Here is a 25,625-nt window from a genome sequence, read left to right on the forward strand (position 1 = left end):
AGGCTAGCTTGGTCTACATAGTGAGTTCCAGGACAGCTGGGGCTACAGGGAGACCCTGTCTCAAAAAAAGACCAAAAAAATAAAAAAAAACACCCAAACAACAAAAACACCCAAACCAGAAACATTTCCCTTTGGTTTTTAGACCTTTGTATAATTTATCCTCCTCCCTCTCTCCCTGTATTACTCTCCCTCCCCCTCCCCAATTAAAGTAACCCCCCCACTTTTCCCAGTTCCTTTTTGATAGCACCTGTGACCTACTATCTTTCTCTCTCAAGCTCCTTTCCTTCTCCCCACATGTCCCTTTCTACTTTCCTGGTTTCTATGGTTACTTCAGGATATGTGTTCACATCTAAAGATCTATCGCTAGGATCCATAAATGAGAGAGAACACGTGGGATTTGTTTTTCTGAGTCCGTGTGACCTCATTTGCTATAATGGTTTCCAATTCTAATTACCTGCAGATTTCATTTTCATTTCATAGCACGTTTTCGTTATCTATTCATCAGTTGAGGAACATTTAGGTTGTTTCCATTTCCTAGCTACTGTGAAAAGAGTGGCAATAAACATGACTGAGCAAATATCTCTGTAGTATGATATCGAGTCCTTTGAATATATGCCAAGGACTGGTATAGCTAAGTTATGTGGCAGATATACTGTTAGTTTTCTGAGAATTTTCCACACTGATTTCCATAGTGGCTACACCAGTTTGTAATTCTGTTAGGGAATTTCCCTGCATCCTAGCCTGTGGGGTCTCTCCCTCCCCTCGGGGGCCGTTGGCCACCAGTCCACAAGGACAAAGGGAGCAGAAGTGACGAACTGGGTCAGGACGGCCAGTGAGCACAACAGAAGAAAGCCCTTCCGGGGAGGCAGGTTCAGTGATACAGCTCCGTTTATTCAGTGGGGGTCAGGGAAAAATATAGTGTGGAGGCAGCAGCCAAAGCCTCAGCTGATAGGTGCTCATAGTGTGCTTTATTTACATGTGGTAGGGGGATCCTATCATCCAACTCTAGGGCAATGCCTAATTATCATATAGAAAAAACCTGGGGGTGGTTTTATTGCCAGTAACTGTGCCAAAGGTCATGTTCCAAATAAGGTCAGGCATCCATGCTTCATGGCACTTTCCAGGTAAGTCAGGCAGAGAGCAGGAGGCCCCCACTGAGAAAGGGAGTCCTTCCATATAGCGCTGGGCCCCTTAGAGCTATCCGGACATGGAGGACTACAACCTTAGCAGCAGGGTCCCCCAACATTAGCCAGCATTTGTTATTGTTTTCTTGATCTTAGCCACTCTGACTGGGGTAAGATGGAATGGCACACGCCTGTAGTCCCAGCACTTGGGAGGCAGAGACAGGAGGATCTCTGTGAGTTCAAGGCCAGCCTGGTCTATATAGTGAGTTCTAGGCCAGCTGGGGCTACAGGGAGACCTTGTCTCAAAAAGACCAAAAAAAAAATTGCATGAACTTTTCCTAGGGAGACACAAACAACCGTCTACTTACTCTAGATAGGGTTACTAACAACAAACCAAAGTATGATTCAACTGAAGTACAGCTTGGCAAGCCAGTGAATTTATTGGGTTTACTTATAGAACACGGGTGAAAGATTAAATATAGGAATGTAGGTCACTCAAACAGCTGCATCACCAAAAGGCCCACTCCAGCATGGATTATGGCTTCCCCATGGTTTCATATATGGAGTTCCCCCCTCCTTCAGTTAATCTTCCACCTTTATATATTCTAGCACAAGAGACCACAAGACCACATGCAATTAGGGAAGAACTGGATATAGCTAACAGGGAAATAGAGGAAGGAGTAGCTGAGATCTCAGGTGAAGGTTTAATGACCCTACTCATCCCTTCTATGGCAGAATGTAAATAGGCCCCATTGAGGGTTGCTCATGAGTAGTTACAGCTGCTTCTGATGCAGATAGTAATGGTTCTTATCCTTGAAGAACAATACTCTACAAGATTAGTATGTACACAACTGCAGAATGAATGTTTCTGTGAACAAAGAAGCCAGTTTGATCCCCACTTATCAACAATATGGAACAGATTATCTAGCTTGCTTATTGGTTCATGTCCTAGTTTGTTTCTCCACTGCTGTGACAAAACACTATGACCAATACCAACTTGGGAGGAGAGGGTTTATTTATCTTACATCTCACTGTTCACAGTTTATCAGGGAGCCCAAGGTAGGAACTCAGGGCAGGAACCTAGATGGAGGAGCTAAAGCACAGCCCATGGAGGAACACTGCTTACTGACTTGCTCCCCCACCCCTGCTCAGCCTGCTTTCTTATACAACACAGGCCCACCTGCCCATGGGTGGCACCACCCACAGTGGGCTGGGCCCTCCCACATCACTCAACAATCAAGAAGGTGCCCCAAGGACATGGCCACAGGTCAGTCCAATGAAGGCAATTCCTCAATTGATGCTCCCTCAACCCAGACATGTCCAGTTGACACTAAAGCTGTCCAGCACAGTTCATATCCTCAGTATCTGAATGGTGTTAAACTTTTTACATAACAATGCAACATGGTTTTCATCGAGGCAGACAAGGTCAAGGGACACAAATGTTAGAGAACTAGATAGTCAGAATTTGTGTAAATTTCTACAATACTTTCTATAATTTAATCAATATAGTGTATTTGCATATCTTCAAAAATTACAGTAAAATACAGTAAGATAAATCAATATGGAACACTTTGTTTTTACTTTCTGTGCTGGATAGCTTTAGTGTCAACTTGACACACCTGAGTTGAGGGAGCCTCAGTTGGGGAATTGCCTTCATTGGACTGGCCTGTAGCCATGTCCATGGGGCACCTGTTTGATGAATGATGTGGGAGGGCCCAGCCCACTGTGGGTGGTGCAACCCCTGGGCAGGTGGGCCTGTGTTGCATAAGAAAGCAGGCTGGGCAGGGGCCAAGGGAGCAAGCCAGTAAGTAGTGTTCCTCCATGGCCTGTGCTCCAGCTCCTGCCTCCAGGTTCCTGCCCTGAGTTTCAACCTTGGGCTCCCTGATAAACTGTGACCTGGGAGTTGTAAGCCGAATAAACCCTTTCCTCCCCAAGTTGGTATTGGTCAGAGTATTTTGTCACAGCAATGAAGAACAAACTAAGACGCTTTCCATCAAAGGTGACCCATGCACAAAAACTTAGACCCCAAATCTATTTCTTTCCTCTGATCTCCTGCTAGTACTGAACAGGCAAACTCAACCTACAGCCAGAAAGTTCAGATGCTCCCATAAAAAACAAGAGTGGAGGGCAGGGAACTGATGGACTCCTAGTCCAGATTCTACCTAAATGTTGCTGTTTGGAGGCAAAAGCCTTTGCCAATTAGAGGGACCCAGTAAAGACAAAAAGCATTAGTACTGCAAAATGATGTGACAAAGGCCTTGCTTAGGGAGAAGTGATACAATGTAGTGACAAGAGAATTGACTTGTCGATATATACAAAGATAGCACATCTCTGAAACATGAGGGAACGTGTAGATTATTTTTTTCTTTTTTACTGAATTTTTGAGAATTTCATACAACATATTTAGATCACAGCTTCAGACACACCCCCACCAAACTGCCTAAGGCAATAATGTGAAGGCCTTATAGAATCAGGTTTGTGTCCCTAAATGCCCTTTGGTGTGAGTTCATCCACTGGAGCCTGATCAACCTACCAAAAATTTTACCCTTAAATAAGACTGAATCTCACCTTCCTAGCAGCTGTTGGCTGGCTGCCAATAATTCCTTAGTTAGGGTTGGGGTTTCTTACCCACTTCCACATGAAATCCCAGTCTGTACTGGGATTTTGACTGCCTTGAGCTTACATGAAACTTGTGCATGCTGTCACCATTGCTGTGAGTTCATATAAGTAACTGACCAGGTGTCTAGAAAACTCTGTTTACTTATGGTCACCCACCTCCTCTGACTCTTACAATCATCTGTCCCTTCCTCCACAATGATCCCTGAGTCTTGGGAGGCAGAACTTTGGTATTGGTGTCCTACTTAGGGATAAGCAGTCTGCAGCCTCTTATTGTCTGCACATCATCCAGTTGTGGTTCTATGTATTAATCACCATCTGCTGTATAAGGAAGCTTCTCTTCTGAGAGTTGAAAGATGCATGAATGTATGACTTTAACAATAAATCATTAGAAATCAGTTTAATACTATTATCTATTTAGCAGAATAATTGTATTAGGCTCTCTCCCATGGCTTGTAGGCAGTATAGCCTCAGGTTCCTAGGCCTGAGATCAATGTCAGGTATGGGCTTCATCCTATGAAGCAGACCTTAAATCCAATTAAAAAGTAGTTGGTTACTCCTATAATATTTGTGCCAGCATTGCACTGGTAGGCAGACCTTGTCAGGCCAGCTGTTGTTATAATTCACAGGATTCATTTCTCTTTGTTCCATAGTTCATATATGTAGTATCTTTAGCAATAAAATATTACCATGAAGTTCTGGTGGGTAACCAAGAACAATGACCAGTATTGTTTGAGGGTCTATGCCCCTGGTCAACAGCTTCAAAAGAGGGAGTCCATTTCAGGCAGTGGGCTTTTACTTTGCTAACCTATGGTGTCTAGTAGAGCCAATGTCCCCCTGTTATAAGATTAACTTCTTTTAATATATTTTTATAATGTATATGTATATACTTTCAAGTATTTTCTCATCATTCATATGGTAGGTTTCCATAAATGAAGTCATTACAGTAGGTTCAGTGATGGGTTTGCAGGGTTTTTTTTTAAGCATTTTTTTCTTTTTTTAAAAAAAATTTATTTTGTGTGTTTTTCCTACATGTATGTAAATGTACCACATGTGTGCAAATGCCCAAAGAGGCCAGAAAATGGCAGTAGATCCCCTGGAACTGGAGTTACAGGTGGTTGTGAGCCACCATATGGGTGCTAATCCTGGGTCTTCTGCAAAAGCAGCCAGTGCTCTTAACCACTTAGCCATTTCTCCAGCCCCATGCAGGTTTTTTTTTTTCTTTTTCTGGTCACTTCCATGATTCAGTGAAGTAAGAGCCAAGGCACTGAGTTAGAGGGGGGAAAGCAGTATGATAGTAGCTACCTCTAGAATGTGAGACCATACCACAGTAGAAATCTTCTGGAGTTGTCAACACCTAGGACCTACCCAAAGTTGTGGTCTTGATGTGAGGTCTGTCAGGTAGTTTCCAAACCATACTGCATGGAATAGATACAGATTCATTCTGTGTTGGGGCTTTTTCAGGAGAAGAGATGGTACTAGAGGTGGAGGGTACAGGCCAAGGAGTAACTGTAAGAATACACAACATGATGTGGGTAAAGAGTGATCCCAAACAACTGTAGAGCTCAGGCACTTGAGGGAGAAGCCTAGATGGTCAAGGGGGTATATGAAATGGAATGTGACGGGAGTACAGGTGCAAACATTTCCCATGACTAGAGAACAACCTTAAAGTGGCTCCTGAAGATGTAGAGGACAAGATCAAAGGATGAGAGGGACAGGTATAAGATTTTCATTGATAGGGTGATGATGTCACCTAGAATGAAACAGTAAGATTAAACAGGGGCAGCAGCATGGAGACTCTTAAATGCTCAGCAATTCTAAAACAGTGCCTAGGTGGGGCTACAGAGCAATGTTGATCAGCCTGTGCTGCTGAGGGGCCAGAGTGTGGAAGAGTTGTAAACTGGATACCACAAAGGGAGATCGAGGGGTAACTTGTTCCACTTATAGCCCAGTGAAGGACAGTGTAGAAGAGACAGAAACTGAGTCACAGTCTTTTTTTTTAACTTTTATAAAAACTTTGAGAATTTCATACATGCATATAAGGTATTTTGATCAAATCCATGCCCACTTCTTCCCCTCCAACATTCCCCCCCTAAAGAGGTAACCCTAAAATCTTTTAAGAGGTAACCCTAAAATCTTTTAAGAGGTAACCCTAAAATCTTTTGACATTTTGACATTGTCCTAGTTTTTTTTTCTTCATTGCTGTGACAAAACATTCTGACCACTACCAACTTGGGGAGGAAAGGGTTTATTTACCTTACATCTCCCAGGTCACAGTTCATCAGGGAGCCCAAGGTAGGAACTCAGGGCAGGAACCTGGAGGCAGGAGCTGGAGTACAGGTCATGGAGGAACACTGCTTGCTCCCTGGCCCCTGCTCACCCTGCTTTCTTATGTAACACAGGCCCACCTGTCCAGGGGTGGCACCACCCACAGTGGGCTGGGCTCTCCCACATCACTCATCAAGCAGGTGCCCCACAGACATGGCCACAGGCCAGTCCAATAGAGGAAATTCCCCAATTGAGGCTCCCTCAACCCAGTTGTGTCAAGTTGACACTAAAGCTATCCAGCACATACATTTTTGGCCTTTGCAACAGAGTGTGTTGCTAAGAGGCCCAAGGACATTTTAACTTTTATTCCAGAAACTGACTACATTTCTTTGGGGTCTTTTTACCCTCACTGCCTAGCCAATTCCTACCTCCTATTCTTATCACACCATCCTCTGAAGGGGTTACCCAAATTGCCAATAGGGAATAGGGACGCAGACCACTTTGGCTTCTTCCATGCTGAACAGAGACACAGTTTGAGGCAACTAAAGTACCCCTTCAGTGGGTCTGTCTAAAGACTCCCAAATTGTATAACTCTTGTCACTAAGGGGAAAAGAAAGTCCTTGAATCATGAATAGGAGATGTGAAGGAGAAGTAAAGGCAAGAGTAATTAGCATTACAAGTTCTAGACAGGGAACTAGAAAAAAGTCAGAACAGGGCAAATTTTCAAATGTTCACATGAGAGTCCATTGGAGTTTCTTCACAAGGACACAGTCTTTAATAGAAGCAGCTCTGTATGTCAGAATCTTCTGGAAGACTTCAGATCAAGAGATATCCATACCCAGCCCCTAGGGACGCTATACTGTTGGTCTAGGCTAAGGCCAAGTCCCAGGGCCAGAATTTACATTTATTTATTATTTATTTTAGTGGGGAGGGGTGGTTAGAGGAAAGCTTGCAGGAGTCAATTCTCTCCTTCCACCATAAAGGTTCCTGGGAATCAAACTCAGGTCATCAGGCTCAGTATCAAGTGTTCTTATTTGGTAGGCCATCTGGTCAGTCCCCAGGGCCAGAATTTAAAGATCTCCCCAAGTGAGCTTCACAGCAAGAAGGAGGCCAATCTGCTCTCTCACCAAGTTCAGTAGAAGATGCTGCATTGTACAATTTCTCCCACATTTGTAGAATTACCCATGTAAATAGGTTCTGTCACTATAGATTTAATTTAATGCAAGCTGTTGGGTAGGCGTGTCCTCCGAGAGAACTAGCACTGAACCCCAAAAGGCTCTGTAGGCACAGGGGGAGACAGTCACCCCTCTCACCCAATCAGTCAGCTTCAACTGCATGTAGGGGAGGGTCTAAGGACAGAGGCTGAGGAAGCTAGGAAGTAGTGGAAAGTCACCAACATGGTGAGGTGGGGGGGCAGATCTAAAAAGCTTAGCCAAGATGTAGGGAAAGAGCCCATGGTTGTATGCGTTTGTAAGTAACTTTCAGACTTTATAAACTTTATACAAAAACCCAAATGGAATTCATAGTGTCGGTTTTACTGGTCGGCATTAGGACCTTGTGGCCCTGGGATCCCAGAGTGCAAGTGTAGGTCTCCCAGGAGAGAATTTGGCATTACACAAGCAAGAAAAGTTAGAGAAGATTCACTATGAACAGGAGTCTAAGAAGGTGAGAACTACTGACACTAGGACAGTGCTTGAAGGGACAATATACACGAGGCTAGGTGGGACCAAGTAAAGGGTGGGGTGATGAAAGATGGCAGGGTGCCTTGCTCAGATGTGGGATAATAAGGTAGAGGGAGAAATCTGTTTTGAAGGAGGAGCTTTCTTGGGCTGAAGGGGATCCAGAACAAGCAACATGTAGGAGAGGGTTATTAGCCACGTGGTGGCAGCAGAGGATAGGAGAAGAGCTGGACAATAACCAACTACAACCCTTCACAGGTCACCCTCCCTCCCCTGGACATGGCCTCCAACTTCAGACCCTGTGACACTGGGTCCCACACTCTAGGAAGCCCCCATCCCTCTGACCACATGTGCCTAGGCCTCTCTCCTACTTGTCACTACAAGTAATGGAGCAGCCTCAGCCTTCCACCTTTCCAAGTACAGACCAGGCCCAGATAGTGCATTAAGCAGAGGTGGTGGGAGGTCCCATACTTGAAGGCAGATCTAGAACCATCACAGCACCTTTTGCTGAAGCCTGGAGGCCAAGTATAATCTTTGGTAGTCAGTCTCTCTTCCCTGTTAATCAACCATCACTAGGTTCACTCTGACTGGACTTACTTCATTTACCCCAACTTGTCTGTCAAAAGCCCCTTATGATCCACCCAAGTCTGGCACTTCTCTTGGCACAGAGACATGCCTGGCCCAGTTGGCCTGCCAGGTCCTGATGGACCCGCCCATGGGCAAAGTGCCACCTACTAAGGCATAAAAGCCTGGGATCCCCCAAGCAGCTCCTAAGACTGTCATCATGAAGAGGAACAGTACCCTTCTGCTGGTGGCCTTTACCCTGCTCTGCATCTGTGGTGAGTCTAGACCCTGTTTTTAGTACATTCAGGGGGTAAAGGGTCCAGAGGCACTGAAATACAGGAATCAGGTAGACAATGCTTCCCTGTATCACAGACCACCCACAGAAGTACAGGGATTCTATTGACCCCAGTCCCTGCCCAACCCATCCTGATGTAACCCTAACCCAACCACCAAGGACATTGTCACCCACTCTGGCTCAATCCAGCTTGACCCAGCCCTCTGAATCCAGCTAGCCCAGGATAAGAAATGCCCCCTATCAGAACATAACTTTTCTTCCCTGGTGAGGTCAAGAACTCAAAGAGGAAACCACAGCAGCTTCTACTAGGGGGAATGGGGAAAGGATCTGTAGGAAGTGGGCCTGGGGGTGATAGGAGGAAGATCTGGGAGAGGGCATAAGACCAAGGCCCTGTCTGGCATTATTTCCCTTTGCAATACAGGGCTGGCCACAGGAGAGGATGACAATGAGTTTTTCATGGAATTCCTACAAACGCTGCTAGTGGGAACCACAGAGGAGCTCTATGAGGGTCCCCTGGGAAAGTACAATGTCAATGATGGTGCCAAAGCAGCACTGAACGAGCTCAAGTCCTGCATTGATGGCCTGAAGCCTGTGTATAAGGAGGAACTAGTCAAGCTGCTGGTAATGAGGCTGGGATTCCCATCCCTAAATTCTTTCAACAGCCACCCACCCATGCATGACCCTTAATCACCAGTCTACCCTCCACCTCCAGACCTACCTCATCACTGAGGTAGAGAGACCCCCACAGGGAAACCCAGAGAGTCCCTTAGTCTTCCTTCCCCAAACCCATGGACTATGCCCCACACAGGTAGTGCATATGCATGTAATCCTTCCTAGGTGGAGGGTAGACTACAATGTGCAGGAGCCTGTCTACTCCAGTGATAGGGACATAGGCCTGTCTGTCTCTGGAACCTGTGGCTTTCTGGTTGTGGGTCACCAGCTCTTCTGGCATGCACACAACTACCTTACAGGTGCAAGTGCTGGACGGTCAGGAGGACACCTAAGCAGGTACCAGTCAGTCATGGCTCCCAAGAACCATAGGACCAGCCAGCCACACAAACAGCCATGGACATGCTGAGACTGCTGCTTCCTGAGTAAATTCACCCTCAAACCATTAAATCAATAAAGTCTCCTGCAGCCCAGGCACTGGCTTCTGTTTCTCCCCACACAAAAGGGGCACTCATATCAAGGACACACTGAGGGATACACCACACCATACAGACTCATATGGGGTTGCCCAAGAGAAGAAATGTGTGGGAGGAACTCCAGGTCATCATATGAACACAGGGAGACATCCAGGAGAGAAAAGATCTGCAGTGGCAGGACTGGGGCAGGACAGAGGAGCCTAACCCAGACAGGCCGGCTGGACAGGACCCCATCTGGGCTGAAGGCTTTGTATCTGAAGGCTGGTGATTCCTCATAGGAGCTATGCATAAGAAATACAGCAACAGCACAGGCAGCTGATACACAGGTACTAGGGGCTTTGAAAAACAATCTCTCTCCCTCCAAAATCACTCCAGGAATGGGACTCCAATCTGCCTGAACCCTAAGAGGAACCCTAATGAGGGCAAGAAAGCCATGACAGCTCACCCAGCGTTCGGAGAGGTGGCTTTGCTGGCAGGAAGGCTGAAAGGCCAGCAGGGTCTGAGGAAGAATGGGGAAAAGCAACCTCTCCAGGCAACCCCACCACAATCAACATAGTCTACAATCCAACTCTACACCCTAAGATTCTGACAGACAAAACCTGCCCGTCCCTAGTTTCCCCAACTGAATCAGTTCTAGGAGAACAAGGTTAAAGGGAGCAGCACATTCACTCTTTAGTTACCCTAGGCCCTGCCACCTCACTATATCTGCATCTGTCTCAGTCACCACAGTTACAGTAGAACCTGGAAAGGAGGGATCCTTGGAGAGGGTGGGAGGTTCCTAGAGAGGTAGGGGGTCTCTGGAAGAGAGATGGATCTCTAAAAGAGGGGGTCTCCGGAAAGGATAAGGTCTGATGGTGGGGTGGGGGGGACATTGTCTTCATCACATACACTGTGATCTAGAACTCTGTGGGACAGAACCACATTCTAGAGCTCAGGGGGAGGGATCCCCTCCCCCCAACTCTCAAAGCTGGGGGGAGAGGGAGGTTTTCTCTTCATGCTCCTTTTTAGGGGACTGCCTGGCACAGACACCAGGAGGCCAAGCCACCTGTGAGGAGGCTGGGTCCCAAGCTGTTCTAAACCCATTCCTGCACAGAGGAGGTGAGGCCTCCTGATTGCCCTGCTCTCACCCGTGACACAGTTCAGCCAAGAAGCTCTCTACCCTTGCCAGCCAGCTCCTTGCCAAGTTGCACTTAGGGTTCTCTGACCAGCCCAAGCTCCCTCAGAGCCAAGAGAATAGTCAGTACAGGGCCAGAGTGGGCATCTCCTCTGGGCCTGTCCTATAGGCCTGACTCCCCTATCTTGGAGCTGGGGAGGGGTGAGCTCATCACACCAAATGAGAAACACCCCCTGCCTGTAACTGCTCGACACCCCCCATGTCTCCATGGGGAAAGGACTGGGGCTGCAGGATGCATGATCAGCAGAGCCAGGGATAGGGACATGAGAGCCAGGATGAGATGGAACAGGGCATCCCAGCACCTGGTCACCCTCTTGTCCATGGACAGAGCCAGCCATGGCAGAGGAGGTATGGGTGGGCACCTGGAGGCCCCATCGCCCCCAGGGGCCCATCATGGCCCTCTACAGCAGTCCTGGACCCAAGTACCTGATTCCACCCACCACGGGTAAGACTGCCTAAGAGCATGGGGCTTGGCCGGGAAAGGGGAAGGAGCAAGGAATGAATGGTGTAGCCTGGGACTGGTTTGGCCTCAATCCCTGGACTCTCAGCGGAAAACAGAATGTCTGGCTCCAGCAGCCCTGAGCCCCTATGCCCACAGGCTTTGTGAAGCACACACCCACCAAACTGCGAGCACCGGCCTACAGCTTCCATGGGGCCCCCATGCTCTTGGCAGAGAACTGTTCTCCAGGACCCCTCTATAGTGTAAATCCCAAGATACTGAGGACTGGCAAGGATCTTGGCCCTGCCTACTCCATCCTGGGGCGCTACCACACCAAGACCATGCTGACCCCCGGCCCAGGTGAGTGACCCCATCTCTGGCTCCAGGCACTAATATGCATGTCCTGATATGTGAAGACCAGATAGCCTCATCCCGTTCCTTTTCTGCTCCTGGGGAAACAATCAGGCCTGAAAAACAGAGCCTGAGACCCACCAGTCCAACTCTACCTGGAGTCCAGAGACCAAACCCACACCCGATCTCATTCCTGCTGCTTGAAAACAGCCCTGGAGCCAGAATTTCTACTGTGGACATCCCTAACCAAATCTGTTTACCATTATGGTGGGCCTTATTCCTTAAATGTTAGGACATTCTTCATGGGCACCCAAGTGTATAGCAGGGAGGGGAACACCAGATGTTTGTTCCTGCACACCCCTCCTCCTCTCCAGGTGATTACTTTCCAGAGAAATCTACCAGGCATGTGTTTGACTCAGCACCCAGTCATTCCATATCTGCCCGGACCAAGACCTTCCGAGTGGATAGTACTCCAGGTCTGCTGCACCCCAGCCAATAGGGGAATGGAGTTGAGGTCCCAGCAGGAGGTGGAGGAGGGGCAGCACAGTGTTAGGGCTTCAAAAAGTGGAGGGTATTCCAGAAAGGAACTAGTCATCACCATGAGGCTCCCCATCACCCACAGGCCCTGCTGCATACATGTTGCCAGCGGTGATGGGGCCACACACTGTGGGCAAGGTCTCCCAGCCCTCCTTCTCCATCAAGGGCCGCAGCAAACTGGGCAGCTTCAGCGACGACCTGCACAAGGCAAGGGTCACCCTGGCTGAGAACAAAGCCTAGCCCCTCTTCCCTGAGACCCAAATCTCCCCAGCCCACAGCTGCCCTGTCAAAGTTCCTGGGCCTCCTTCACCTCTGGGTGCCTGCCACATGCTCAGTAGTGGGGAGGGGCCAGGACAGCAGTATGGAAGATTCTGGGATGGTACTGAAGACTGAAACATTGCCTGAAGGGCAAATACTCATCTCAGAGATGGAAGGAGAAGAAAATTAAGCATTGACCTACTTAGGGGAGGAAAGTTATACCTGGACAACCAGCTAATGCAAAGACCCTGGGTTAGCACCACAGAGTTTGTTCTTTCTTTGCTGACCTCACTAGCCTCTGGCCTTTGCCCTCAAGACCAAGATAGTATCCTAACAGGAAAGGGGTTTAGCACATACCCTCTGAGAAGGGATGTACACAAGACTGACATACTGAGGATACCACTACCACAGTGAGGCTAAAATTGGGAGATACCCCACAGAAAGTTGCTCCATGAGCAGTGAGGTGTTACTCACATGGTTGATAGATTGTGTCTTTGGTGACCCATGGTCCTAAACCTGCTCCTATCATCTGGGACCACACGTTCTGGGAAAATCAAGCCTGTCTGAGCCCTCTTCATCTCTCAGACTCCAGGTCCTGCATCATACCACCAGACTGACAGTCAAGTAACAAAGTTCAAGGCTCCACAGTACACCATGGCCGCCCGAGTGGAGCCCCCCAGGGATAAGACCCTGAAGCCAGGACCAGGAGCCCACAGGCCTGAGAAGGTCCAGGAAGAGACTAGAGGGGTCAAATGGGGAAATAGCCCAGAACATGTGGGGAGGAAAGGGCCTGCATCCTGCAGGGGTGGGTGGGGGCCATGCATCCTTAGGATCCTGTGCATTTCCAGCAGTGGCCTTGAAAGCAACCTTTTAGTTGTAGGAAACTTGAGCTCCAAACTCGTCCCCAGCAGCTGGCCCATTGTCCCCAGACTGTGACAATTGTTACTGAGGATAGCATGGCCTTTACACTGACCACTTTGGCCCCAGGTTCAGGGGGGACTAGAGCCCCCTTCCCCCCAGGTTCAGAACTCTTCTCATAGCCTCTCTTCTCCCAGGTGACCATGACCAAGCCCTGTGCCCCTATCGTCACCTTTGGAATCAAGCATTCTGACTACATGACACCCCTGGTTGTTGATGTGGAATAGCCCTGACCCTGCATCTCACCAGCCTATGCCCATGACTTCCATAGAGATTTGCTGGGCTGACACTTCTTCCACCAACGAGGCCACTGCCAGCTTGGCCCTGCACAGTAGAGCTACTTTGGACAGTTTTAACAAGTTTTTTTTTTTTTTCTATGCTATCTCCTCTGTTTGCTAATCTTGTTTCCTTCCATGTCCAAATTATTTAATAAACCACAGATTACATTTGTAAGGGTTTATCTTGGAGAAAGGAAAAAGCTTGTCCAGAAGGGGCACTTATCTTGGGCCTCTTGGCTTGGAGGCCCTGCAGAAAAAGTGGGGGGAGGGGAGCCTCAAAGCTCTTCCTCATACCTGAGCTTCCCTTTACAGGCTCTTCTCTCTACACTAAGGCTCTCCTTTTGACAATAAAGGGTGGGTTTAATCTGGACTACCTGGATAAAGGGGTACAACAGAAATGCTCTTGACTGATGCCCCATGTGTCTGCTGTGAAGCTCAATACATGCAAGGTTATGCCACCACCTCCAGATATCCTGGCCAGAATCTCAGTTCAAGTCAGCACTGGCCTCCAGGCTTTCAAGCCCCAGCCCACCTGCCAGTCAGGCCTGGATATGGCAGAGCACATGGCCATTCTCACTGTACTGCCTCAAGTTTCAACCAAGACACACCTTTATTAGTATTAAGTTCAAATTTTAGGAGAGTCTGTTACCATCAACAGCCAGTAAGAAAATGTGTGGAAGAAAGCAGGCATCTCAGCGCTAGGCCTGAGGAGGTCTGTAGAGGCTCCTAAGGGTCCAAATACATCCCAAGGTCAGGCTTCAGAAAGCAGGGATGGACTTTCAGCTCAGCTTTGGGGCAGTCAGTACAAGACTAGTGGCCCTATCCAACCAGCCTGTGTGTCCCTAGGACCGTACCTTCATTCCCTCAGCTCTTAGGAGATAATGTTGTCAGCATCCCACCCTCAGACTGGCAGAGAAGAGTTATATAACAGGAAGTGGCAAGTCTGTGGCTACCCTAGTCCAGGCCACGGGGACAAGGGATCCCTGGGAGATGGACAAGGGTGCCCAAGACTGGCCATAGACCAGATTTGGCTTAAAAGAACTCTCTCAAACTCATTCCTGGAAAATGAGAACAAGGAATATACTGATACCAAGACTTTATTGCTAAGAGTCTGCCAACTCATTCTCACAACTGCTCACATTGAGCACCAAGGGCTTTCTGGTGTTGAAGAACATGTTGGAAGCCCACCTATCCATTAGGTCAGGTGCCAGGTACACAGGACTGAGCTAAAGGCTATGGTTAGGACATTCAGGAAGTTGGTCTGACCTGGTGACTATGGAGATGGTGCCATGATTCATAAAAAGAGAACAAAAGCTAAACTAGACAAGAATTACAACTCAGACCCTCAAGCAGCTGGAGGCTTGAGATCTATGAGAGTAAGGTAGAGTCTTGAGGAGAGAACCAGACATGCTGGGGGTGGGGGGGTGTCTCAGAGAGGATGGCAAGGGCACTGCTCCAGACAGTGTCATCTCCAAATAACGAAATTTAGACCTAGTTGGCACTAGCAAGATGAGCAGGGACTGGCTGTGGAAAGTGCCTTGGGAAGTCACAATACCAGCACTCAGGAGGCTAAGGCTGGAGGATTACCAGTTGAGGGCCAGCCTAGGCCACATATTTTCAGAGAAGACACATAGCAAGACACTATCCAAAGAAACAACAAAATACCCTGGGGTTCATTCCTAGAAAGTACAAGTCAACAGTGCATGGCCAGGAAGGCAGAGGAGACAAACCTGAAGCATGAACAAGCCTGCTGCAGGGACCAGAGGGAGGAATGATGCAGGCAGCTATTACCATGCTTGGTGACAAACAGAAGGCTAAACCAAAGCCCTGGTCCGTAGGATATCAGGAGTCAAAGATGAAGGGCCTGTAAAGGGACACCTAAGGAGGAGGAACAAGCTAGATGAGCCCAGCTGTTAGTGTCAAACAGCAATGCCACAGAGAGGCAGTGTGAAATGGGCTGCACTGGAGGGAGAGGGGTCAAAACAGAGGTTGGCCCTTCTCCCTCCTCCAGAAGGCTTACAGGCTCAGGCAGACACAATCAAAGGGCCAAATGAGAAAAGGAGACTATGGTCAATGTGGACACACAGAAAGGCTGCTCAATAAAGGAAGAAGAGGAGGGTGCCTAGTGTTGGAGCAAGGCATAGGCACTAAGAGGCCAGGTTATGGTAGAATCTAGGTTAACTTAGAAATCAGAGGTAGTGGTTCTAGACAGCATCATGGTATAGCCATGTGAGTGGACAGTAAGCCAACAGTCCTCAAGGAGGGAGAGTGATGAGGAGACAGATCAGAATAAGGTCAGAGAAGGGCACAGAACTGCACTGTTCATTTCTTTTTTGGTCTTTTTGAGACAGGGTCACCCTGTAGCCACAACTGGCCTGGATTCACTATGGAGACTAGGCTGGCCTTGAACTAACAGAGATCCATCTGCCTCTAGTGCTGGGATTAAAGGCATGCAAAACCACTCACAGCTAACTGTTCATTTCTTAAAGACATTTTATGTGAAGACAGAAGTGCTAGGTTCTCAAAAACTGTTAACCCCTGTCAGATCCACAGTTCAGTTTGTATGAGCATGGGACTGGCCAAGGAAGAAGGGAGGGCCCTAAGAGGCAGGTAGGAGGGAATTCTGCAGAGGAATGCAACAAAGAGGTGACTAAGCTCCACACACTGAGGGGAGGAGACTGGCTACACAAGGTAGTACAGGGTATAGTACAAGGGCAAAAGTTCGCACTAAAAATATAATGGCTACTTTCACAGATGGCCCCCGGCTCTACAGGGACCTTCGGCAGGAACGACTATCCCAGTACTGCCTGATTCTGAAAACTCAGACTGTACTGTTTCTGGGTCTGTTTGCCTGCGGATGAATACATCTTTGGCAATGGGGAGATCCTCAATCTCAAGGTCATCTCTGCTCCTGGACCATGGTCTTTGGGCCCAGAAGGATCTTGGCCAGTGCTTCTAGCCAAGGCTGTAGTCCACCTCTTCAGAGCCTGCTCCTTCCCTAGGATCTGGCTTCAGCCAGAAAATTCTTGGCCTGCAAAGGTCCACTCCTGCTCAGCCCATAGTTACTACCACATCCATCCTGAGGACTCTCAGAAAGGGCTCATGGCCAGAGCCACTTTTGGTGTCAGCTCCAGGTTCCTCAGATATAGATACGGTCTTTCCCAAGCACAGACAAGACAGAAGAACCTTAAGATACTGGCTTTTGAGGCACAAGAAAGGGGCTGTTGGCCACAGGGGACACATTCAGGATTCACAGATGCTGTGCTCAGACCTGGCTCATCCTGACACAAAGTGACCCTGGTTCTGCCAGTGTCTCTAGCACCAGGGAGGAGTGGGGTTAAGCCTTTGTTTCCTCTTTCATACACAGGACAATCCAACATGAGGTCCTTCTGTCAGAGGCAGCTGTAGTTCTCCCCACTTAGGAAGATGCTTGACCCATGATGGTAATTTCAAAGGAGTATTTTGTAGTCAGGTCCTCAGGAAACCAGGATAACCAGGTGGTAAAGAGCCTGGCTGCCCTTGGCTCCCATTGGTTCACGTCCTTGCCCTCGACAAGAGGTAGGAAAGGATGAAGAAGGCCACGATCAGGCCCACCGCCATACCACACAGAAGCTTTCGGTTGTCACGCCCAGATCGTGCCACTGTGGAAAAGCGCTTCACACTCCCTGTGAGCAGGCCAGTCACGCTCATGAAATCTGAGTCCTGTGGGAGAAACCAAACGAGATCACACAGAGGTGGTACTCTTGACCGCCAACCCCCACCAACACTGGAGGGCACAGCTGAGTATAACCTGTGTATACTGCAGACGCTTACCATGCCATCCAGGTATCGGTTCTGGTCTTCTGTGTCCCTATCGATGTCTAGGGCAAGCTGGTCAAGATACAGAGAGGCTATAGTCGGGCAAGGGCAGACATAGAATATAGCACCCATCTTCCCCTCAAGAGTAGGCAAACTTTACCCACAATCCTACTACATACCTACCACTAACTAAATGCCAAAAAGATCAAGGTATTACCTGAGGCTTCACTTAAGTTAACATGACCAGGAAGGACAAAGCAGATGGAAAGTTGCCTGAAATCCTTCTGGCCTTCCTCCTACCCTCTGAGCCCTACTCTCTAAGACATCAAGTGAAAGGCAAAGGAGAAAAAAAGGCCACCACTGACCGATTTGAGCCTGGTAACCTTGGAGGCCAAGCTGTCAGCCATTCGCTTGTTCTCTCTGTCTAGAATCTCCTCCACAGCACCAGGGCTTTGAGCTGCAAGAGAGAGAGGCCATGGAGTAGCATTCCCTCAATGAGTGTGACCCCTAACTCCTCACTCCTGTGGAGTCTGACCTAGTAAGACATCTAAGAAGATTAGGTTCATGTGTGTCTGCTGAATGAGCAGGTCTTACTCCTCACTAAGTACCAGCAGGTGGACCACCTACACTGGAGTCTATGTGGCATGAGTATATGTTCTGTGCGCACACTCAGGCAAGGATAGGCAGAGACCCCAGCAGGCTCACCCCTTCTGATACTGTGCGAGAACTTGGACTTAGCCCAAGAATGCTGAGAAGATACAGCTTTGTCTTCGTGGAAATCACCATCTGTGGGTGTGGCAAATGAACTCTGGTAGGGGCATAGGAAAGGCAGGAAGAGCACCCAGGCAAGTGACAATAAGGTGGTGTGGAAAGGACCTGGGAATCAGGTCCAGGAGAAGTGACAGGTCACTAGGTAGAACATCAGAAAGGCCCTTTACTGCAGGAAAAAAAGACAGGGCAGGGTAGGGTAGGTAATGCAGCATTTCAGTCAAAGTATGTGGGTGAGGACCACCCCTCTCAGAGTACAATTTTCACGGGCCCGAAGCCTAAAAACCAGCATCGATGTGACCCACGTGTGGGGAATGACCATAGCTCCTTGACAATGGCAGGCACATGCAGACCCTAAAGGAAAGGATGAATGTCCTGCCAAGCACCGCATAGTCATTAGTATAGTGTAGGCAACAGTTATCACATCTGACAAACACAACAAAGACACCGAAAGGTGATCGGAGGAACGAAAGCTCCTCATCCACAGAACCCTGCTTAGACCCTCCGCCACTAGCTGCTGGCACTGACAGGCTCCTCCAGGCTCCAGCTCACCGAACACACACAAAACACCTATCACCGCCCAGGCTTAGGTAACCAAGGCATTTCCGCCTAGCCCCGCCCAGAGGGCAGTCCCTCCGCGGAGAACTGGACCAAGGCTGTGGCTTGGCTACTACCCGGCGGACCCCGCACCGTGACCCGGGTGCCCTCCGGTACTCTCACCGCGAGTCCAATCCGCCATCGCACCGCTCCTTTCCGCCACGCCGGACGTTGCACCGAGCACAAAGAGGAGCTTCCGGTTCCGCCTTAGGAATAACTTCCGGCAGAAAGGCAGGGGGCGGGGCGGCAGAAACAAATGACGTGACTCTGGGTCCGGTAAACAAGGGGCGGGGGGAGACCAGTTCCGGAGACGCTGGTTGGCTGGCATTCTGTTCCCGGATGTGGGTGTCTCGCGAGCGTGAGACCCGCGGTTCTGTGCAAACCAGGTGCAGAGGCCAGAAGCGCGACAGATTCTGATGAACACTTTGTCGGTGTGTGTGTGTTGCACTTTCACCAACTGCTCAAGCCACAAGGCGTGGCCCGGCACGGCCGGCGCGGACTGGACACCCCCCCCGCCCCACTATCCCGCGCTTCCGCATCCAACTTTGAGACCCGGGCCACCTGGCCTCTCCTCCTGTTGGAGTGGCTTCCTCCAGCCGGGCATTTTCCACTTCGATCCTTCCTCATACACTCTACAACACACTAGGCACCTTTCTTTTTCCTTTAATAATCACATTATTTTGAACACTTCGACTCGATCCGCTTGTCTGTCTCCCGGGGGAGCTCGACCTCCAGTGGGAAGCGATTGCGGGACCATACCACTCTTTTCTCCGCTTCCCAGCGCAGTCGGGTGCGTAAAGTGGGCGGTCTGTGCGCCAGGCTGAGAGCCTCTCGCGCCGCAGGAAACTCCCTGTCGGGAGGTGGGCACAAAAGAAAGTCGCTGCTTGGTTAGCTGGCAAAGCAGTCAGAAACCAGCCGCTCAGCGTCGGCTGCCAAGTGGCACCACCTTAAGCCAGAGGCCCGCCCCGCCGGGTGCACGCCCATTCCGCCTTGCACAGCGGGTCCCGGCATCCCTCACGCGTGGATGCCGGGCTTCCGGACTTGGGCGGAGCCGGCCGTTTGGCCGTCTGCGTTTTTCTGCCCAGAGCTTTCCAGCACCGGTGGCGGGGAGCCATGGAGTCCCGGGCAGTTGCGGATGCCTTGGAGATGGAGGATGAACACGTGGTGACGGAAGCTCTACGGTCCTTCAACCGGGAGGTGAGCCACCAGGCTACCCAGGAATGCTCTGGGAAAGAGGAAGCAGCGATGCGCGCACGGCCGGGGTGTGCGTGCGAGTGTGGTAGGGAGCACGGCGGTGGATGGCGAGCCTGGCCTGGGGTGCTTCTGTGTGGGACAGGTGTGTGGGAGGCGACGGTGGGTCTTCCTAAAGGTTCAAAGCTGCGGCTACTGCCGCCTCAGACGTACAAGCATACCGGCTGTCCTGACTCTCGGAGTACAGGTCCTGTCTGCGTGCAAACCTAAGCCTGCTGGGTCTCTCCGCAGCACTCCCAGAGCTTCACCTTCGATGATGCCCAACAGGAGGACAGAAAGGTAGGTGTCGGCCCACGAGCAGGCACGGCTGCCCCAGAAAGAGGGCCTGGCCTGGTGGAGCCACTCTTGTCCCTCCCCACAGAGACTTGCAAAGCAGCTGGCCTCCGTACTGGAGCAGGGCTTGCCACCATCACACCGAGTCATCTGGCTGCAGACTATCCGAATCCTGTCTCGAGACCGCAGCTGCCTGGACCCATTTGCCAGTCGCCAGAGCTTACATGCACTAGCCTGCCATGCTGGCATCTCCACCTCGGAGGGACCCACCCCACAGGCCCCAGACATGGATGTCCTACTGGAGTCCCTCAAATGCCTATGCAATCTCGTGCTCAGCAGTCCCACAGCACAGATGCTGGCAGCAGAGGCCCACCTGGTAGTGAAGCTAGCAGAGCGTGTGTCACTGTACCGCAAAAGGAGCTTCCCCCATGATGTCCAGTTCTTTGACTTGAGACTCCTCTTCCTGCTAACAGCTCTTCGCACTGATGTGCGTCAGGAACTGTTTCAGGAGCTGCATGGTGTGAGTCTGCTGACTGATGCACTGGAACTGACACTGGGGGTAGCCCCCAAAGAAAGTGCCCCTGAGATACTTCCCGCCCAAGAAACAGAGCGGGCCATGGAGATCCTCAAAGTGCTCTTTAACATCACCTTCGACTCTGTCAAGAGAGAGGTGGATGAGGTAAGTTGTAGCCTGAAGTCATGAGTGGGACTCAACTGGGATATTTTGTGGTTCCGCTTCCCACTGCACCTCAAGTTTTTGGTGTCAGATATGGTAAGGGCAGGAGGACATCCCAGGAGTTATCTATTCCAGGAAGGGGACTCAAGGTTTCTGAGAGAGGTGGAGTGCAACATGGCTGTCCTGTACATGGGGTGAGGGGATAGTGGTCTCTACCACAAGGCTTCAAGTATAGGATTTCTGTAGCCCAACACTGTCCCAAGGTCACCAGGTATGCTGTGGAGAAAACCTAGTGGTTAGCCCCACATGACCCTGGAGCACAACCACAGGGACAAGTGGGACTTCCTCTCACAGGAGCCCCTTTCTGTCTTTGGTCAGGAAGACGCTGCCCTTTACCGGTACCTGGGGACCCTTCTGCGGCACTGTGTGATGGTTACTGCTGCTGGAGACCGCACAGAGGAGTTCCATGGGTGAGGACAGGACTTACTGTGTTGGGGGATGGAGATGTGCTTAGATGTGCAGACAGTAGCTGTGGATCAGAAGCACTTAGAAGCCCAGGCCCCATTTTACAGTCTGAGTTTGTCAGGGGACTAGGATACATACTTCCAGAGAGCCTCAGGGTATGACTTAGAGGAGCCCCTTGGATGGAGGCAATGGTTGTCATGGTATTGTATGGCAATGTGGTCTCTTCCCTGTTGTCGGTGACCAGTACCTTGGCTGATCTTGGTTTCCAGAGATTGCTTGGAGGCCTCAGCCCAGACAGAATGGGGCAGGTGAAGTATGTCTGCAGAGTCCCCACCAGACTTGAGTGGAGGTACCACCTGTCCTTGCCTCTGGTCCTTAGTGCTGTCCTTCAGGACCTTAGATAACTCATATCATTTGTACCCCTAGGAGGGGAACCCGGGATAGCATCTGTGCTGAAGAATTATCCTGTTGTTTTTTATCCCCAGTCACACGGTGAATCTCCTGGGGAACTTGCCCCTCAAGTGTTTAGATGTCCTTCTTGCCCTGGAGCTACATGAAGGTTCCTTGGAGTTTATGGGAGTTAATATGGATGTGATCAGTGTCCTCCTTGCCTTCCTAGAGAAGCGTCTACACCAGGTAGGTGGGAGACCTGCTTTGTGGACACCCCAGAGGCTCTGACCCCAATTATGGCCATGCTTCTGTTGCCATGGCAAGTGGAGGTTGAAGGTGTATCTTGAAGGTGTAACTTAGACAATTCCTCTGATTGCTCTGTGGTTCAGACAGGTGGTAGCCACTCCACCAGATCCTCTCAGAAGCATGTATGGACACACCATATGTGTAAATATCACCTCACTGCTGTTGGTTTTTATAGGAAAACAAGCTTCTCAGGGTCTAGCAAGGTACATGTTGTCTTTTAGGTCTCTATGGTTCTCTATTGAGTGGTCCTCCATACTTGTAACCCACAGGCTCTTAAAGTCCCTGTATATGGGCAATGCACAGCAGCATCAGTTGTCCCTCTGCATCTTGAGACTCACAGGAACTTATAACCAAAGGTTACCTGACTGCTATGGCTATCTCACATAACATCGAGAAAGCTAGAGACATAGCCTATCCTTGTGGAACTCACACAGATGAAAGAACTATAGATTAAGGGTTCATTAGATCTCTAGAGGAACCATGTTGTTGGGCAGAGGGTGCTCAGTACCTGTGAGCTGGATTGAGGACAAAGGACCTGGTTTGAGTACACTGGTTATGATTACCTGTCCCTATTCTTGTGGCTGCCTGATGTTGAGCTCCTGAGGCAAATAAATGATAGGGGAGGCTGGGAAGGGTTAGGTACATTATTTGCTGTCCACAAGGCACCTTGGGTAGAGATTCTTTGTTTTTGCTATTTCCTGGGTGGTGTGTGTCTGAGGTATACAGACAGCTTCAAATGCTTTATGTTTTGTTCATGGCCCTGGTTTATAGTTGTAGATGTTAGACTTAAAGAAGTGAATTATCTGCCCAAAGACCCAAAGCTTTTGAGCAGCTTCCAGAAGCAGGTCTTGTTTCCATCTTTTTCTTATTTTTTTCTGAGAGTCTCATAACCTAAGTTGTCTTTAAAGTATGTAACCAATGATGACTTTGAACTTCTGATCCTCCTGTCTCCACCTCAAATGCTGGGATTGCAGGCTTGTGCCTTCATGCCCAGTTTAGGGTTTCCATACTGTTTGAAGCTAATAAACACTAGCTCTGGCCCTTGGCTAACTCACCATAGCAGGGCCTCTTTACAAGCCTATGTTGCCAGAACCACCTGGTGAGGTGTGCAGTATACCTCCATCTCAAGTTCGGAGCATAGCCCAGTGACAGAGGCTCCTCTGCAGACCCACAGGCTGAAGGAGTGTGTGGCTCCTGTGCTGAGCGTACTGACAGAGTGTGCCCGCATGCATCGTCCTGCCAGGAAGTTCCTGAAGGCCCAGGTACCTGGAAAAGAAGCCAGAGTTGGGAAACGGGCTCGATCCTTCTTATAGGCCCTTGGCTACTCCAAGCCTAGGTTTAGAATAGCTGCCTCCCCAGGTGCTGCCTCCTCTGAGGGATGTGAGGACTCGGCCTGAGGTGGGAGACCTACTTCGAAACAAGCTTGTCCGCCTCATGACACACCTGGATACAGATGTGAAGAGGGTAGCTGCCGAGTTCCTCTTTGTCTTGTGCTCTGAGAGCGGTGAGTGGGGGGAGCCCATGCCCCAGGCCTGCCCTCCTCAGCAGCATTCACACATTGACCTCTGCCCTGGTCTTCAGTGCCCCGATTCATCAAGTACACAGGCTACGGGAATGCTGCTGGCCTCCTGGCTGCCAGGGGCCTCATGGCTGGGGGCCGGCCCGAGGGCCAGTACTCAGAGGATGAGGATACTGACACAGAGGAGTACAAGGAAGCCAAGGCCAGGTATGTACCCCAATATATACTCTGAGGTTCCCCTCATAGTCCTCCTCCCTTCCCCCGAACTAGAACCTATGGTAGGTAGAACAGGATACAGAATGGGTAAGACCCTAAAATCAGGCACTTGCTCCCAAGTTGTATGTTTTAATGACAAGATGTGCTCCAAGTGTACTGAGGCCCAGCAAGTACACATGGGCTCTCTGGGAAACGGAAGGTGCCTGGGCAAGAGTTGACTGGCTGGTGTTCCAGGAGGAAGCTCCTTTCTGGTTTCCCCACTACTACCACCACTAAAAGTGAGAAGGTGGGGTTCTTGCTAGTCCAGCCCTGAACAGAAGAATGGAGACTCTACCTGCCCCACATAGTCCTGCTTTTCCTATAGCATCACTAACTCATTTCCCATGTACCCATTCCTGGGGAGTAGCATCAACCCTGTGACTGGGAGGGTGGAGGAGAAGCCGCCCAACCCTATGGAAGGCATGACAGAGGAACAGAAGGAACATGAGGCCATGAAGCTAGTGAACATGTTTGACAAGCTTTCCAGGTATGTGCTGTGAGGAAGGACCTGTAGCTGGGAGAAGTGGGAACAGTCCTGTCTTGTGAGCCCAAGGAAGTGGGATTAGAGATAAAGATAATTTGGCCTAGAGATATTCCTTCAGAAAAGTTAGGGTAGGGTCAGCATTGAGCTGTACTTACAGATGATGAAAATGAAGCCAAAAATTTAAAGGACTAATATTTCAGAGCCATTAGCCATTAATATTTTAAAGCCATTGGCACTTAAGATCTGGGCCTGATTAACAGTTAACCTAGGCTTCCCCAAGAGCAGTTAAAAATGAGCAAGACCCCTGACCTACACACTAACTCCCTTCTCCAACCCACTGTGCTTTCCCTGCAGGCACAGAGTTATCCAGCCCATGGGGATGAGTCCCCAGGGTCACCTCACTTCTCTGCAAGATGCGATGTGTGAGACCATGGAGGGGCAGCTCTCCTCGGACCCTGAGTCAGACCCTGATTGAGGACAGTATTGGCTCTGCTCCCCTTCAGAACTGGTGCTGCTTCCAGACATGTCCTTGGGGTGCTGCCTGTAAAGAAGCCACACTCCTTTCCAGCAGGAGATTCTTTCTCTTTACTCTCCATACTGTTCATGATTTGCCTCTCGTCCAGATTCTTGTCTTTAGGACTGGGTGGTCCTGTCCTCTGAAGATGAGAATTTACCTTCAATTTTCACCAGTGAAGTTGTTTCTTTGATTTGTGCTGAGCATGTGCAGAGACTGCTGCCAAGGGCAGAATTGCTTTGGCACACAAATGAGCTTGCATGTGTGAGGACAGAAGCAGAGCAGGGCATATATTTTGTAAGCATGTCTGGGGCTGGCACGACAGCCCAGAGCCCATTTGTAAGGGCTTACAGATAGATGTAAGGCATATGCTGTATTTCATAGGTGAAAGAATCTGCTGAACTGTTAATAAGTATAGCAGAAGTATACTGAGCACCATGGTTCCTGTTTGTGGCCCCACTAAGCACAGGACAGGTGGCCTTTTATGCATTCTCCTTGGTCCTGGCTCAGCTACCCACTGGTTTAGTAATTATATGAAGGAAAAAGTTATTTGTGAGATCACAAAGTGAAATCTTGGGGTTTCTGAGGCACAGAAACATCCCAGAATAAAGAGTTTGGGACCAAGACTGACTCTGAAATAGCTGGGTAAAGGGACATTTAAGTGGAAACTAGTTTGGTTCTTT

General features: G+C 49.6%; 4 protein-coding genes across 5 annotated transcripts; 3 read left to right on the forward strand and 1 right to left on the reverse strand.

Annotated features, from left to right (window-relative positions):
- Positions 1 to 6,670: 6,670 nt before the first annotated feature.
- On the forward strand, positions 6,671 to 9,706 carry Scgb1c1 (secretoglobin family 1C member 1). 2 transcript variants are annotated; one of them, XM_008854352.3, is made up of 3 exons: positions 6,671 to 8,526; positions 8,968 to 9,167; positions 9,518 to 9,706. In XM_008854352.3, the coding sequence occupies exons 1-3, from the start codon at positions 8,472 to 8,474 to the stop codon at positions 9,548 to 9,550; spliced, it is 288 nt and encodes a 95-aa protein (XP_008852574.1). In that variant the 5' UTR covers positions 6,671 to 8,471; the 3' UTR covers positions 9,551 to 9,706. The 2 variants fall into 2 exon arrangements, with proteins under 2 accessions (XP_008852574.1, XP_029412687.1); XM_029556827.1 differs by having other exon boundaries at positions 8,968 to 9,706.
- A 145-nt stretch (positions 9,707 to 9,851) lies between these two features.
- Positions 9,852 to 16,159, forward strand: Odf3 (outer dense fiber of sperm tails 3). Its single transcript, XM_008854353.3, has 6 exons — positions 9,852 to 11,310; positions 11,464 to 11,664; positions 12,030 to 12,131; positions 12,278 to 12,405; positions 13,036 to 13,176; positions 13,506 to 16,159. The coding sequence occupies exons 1-6, from the start codon at positions 11,202 to 11,204 to the stop codon at positions 13,593 to 13,595; spliced, it is 771 nt and encodes a 256-aa protein (XP_008852575.1). The 5' UTR covers positions 9,852 to 11,201; the 3' UTR covers positions 13,596 to 16,159.
- Bet1l (Bet1 golgi vesicular membrane trafficking protein like) lies at positions 14,728 to 19,318 on the reverse strand. Its single transcript, XM_008854355.2, has 4 exons — positions 18,933 to 19,318; positions 17,810 to 17,901; positions 17,460 to 17,516; positions 14,728 to 17,348 (listed from the first exon to the last, which is right to left on the reverse strand). The coding sequence occupies exons 1-4, from the start codon at positions 19,135 to 19,137 to the stop codon at positions 17,181 to 17,183; spliced, it is 522 nt and encodes a 173-aa protein (XP_008852577.2). The 5' UTR covers positions 19,138 to 19,318; the 3' UTR covers positions 14,728 to 17,180.
- Positions 19,319 to 19,765: 447 nt separating this feature from the next.
- On the forward strand, positions 19,766 to 25,568 carry Ric8a (RIC8 guanine nucleotide exchange factor A). The gene is made up of 10 exons (XM_008854361.3): positions 19,766 to 20,006; positions 20,292 to 20,339; positions 20,422 to 21,012; positions 21,388 to 21,479; positions 21,960 to 22,110; positions 23,337 to 23,432; positions 23,530 to 23,674; positions 23,752 to 23,896; positions 24,312 to 24,431; positions 24,783 to 25,568. Exons 1-10 carry the CDS (start codon positions 19,923 to 19,925, stop codon positions 24,901 to 24,903), a joined length of 1,593 nt encoding a protein of 530 aa, XP_008852583.1. The 5' UTR covers positions 19,766 to 19,922; the 3' UTR covers positions 24,904 to 25,568.
- The last annotated feature ends 57 nt before the right edge of the window (positions 25,569 to 25,625 follow it).

The sequence above is a fragment of the Nannospalax galili genome, unplaced genomic scaffold (assembly GCF_000622305.1).
Source record: "Nannospalax galili isolate Female #2095 unplaced genomic scaffold, S.galili_v1.0 scaffold507, whole genome shotgun sequence".
In the NCBI taxonomy this organism is placed as follows: Eukaryota; Metazoa; Chordata; class Mammalia; order Rodentia; family Spalacidae; genus Nannospalax; species Nannospalax galili.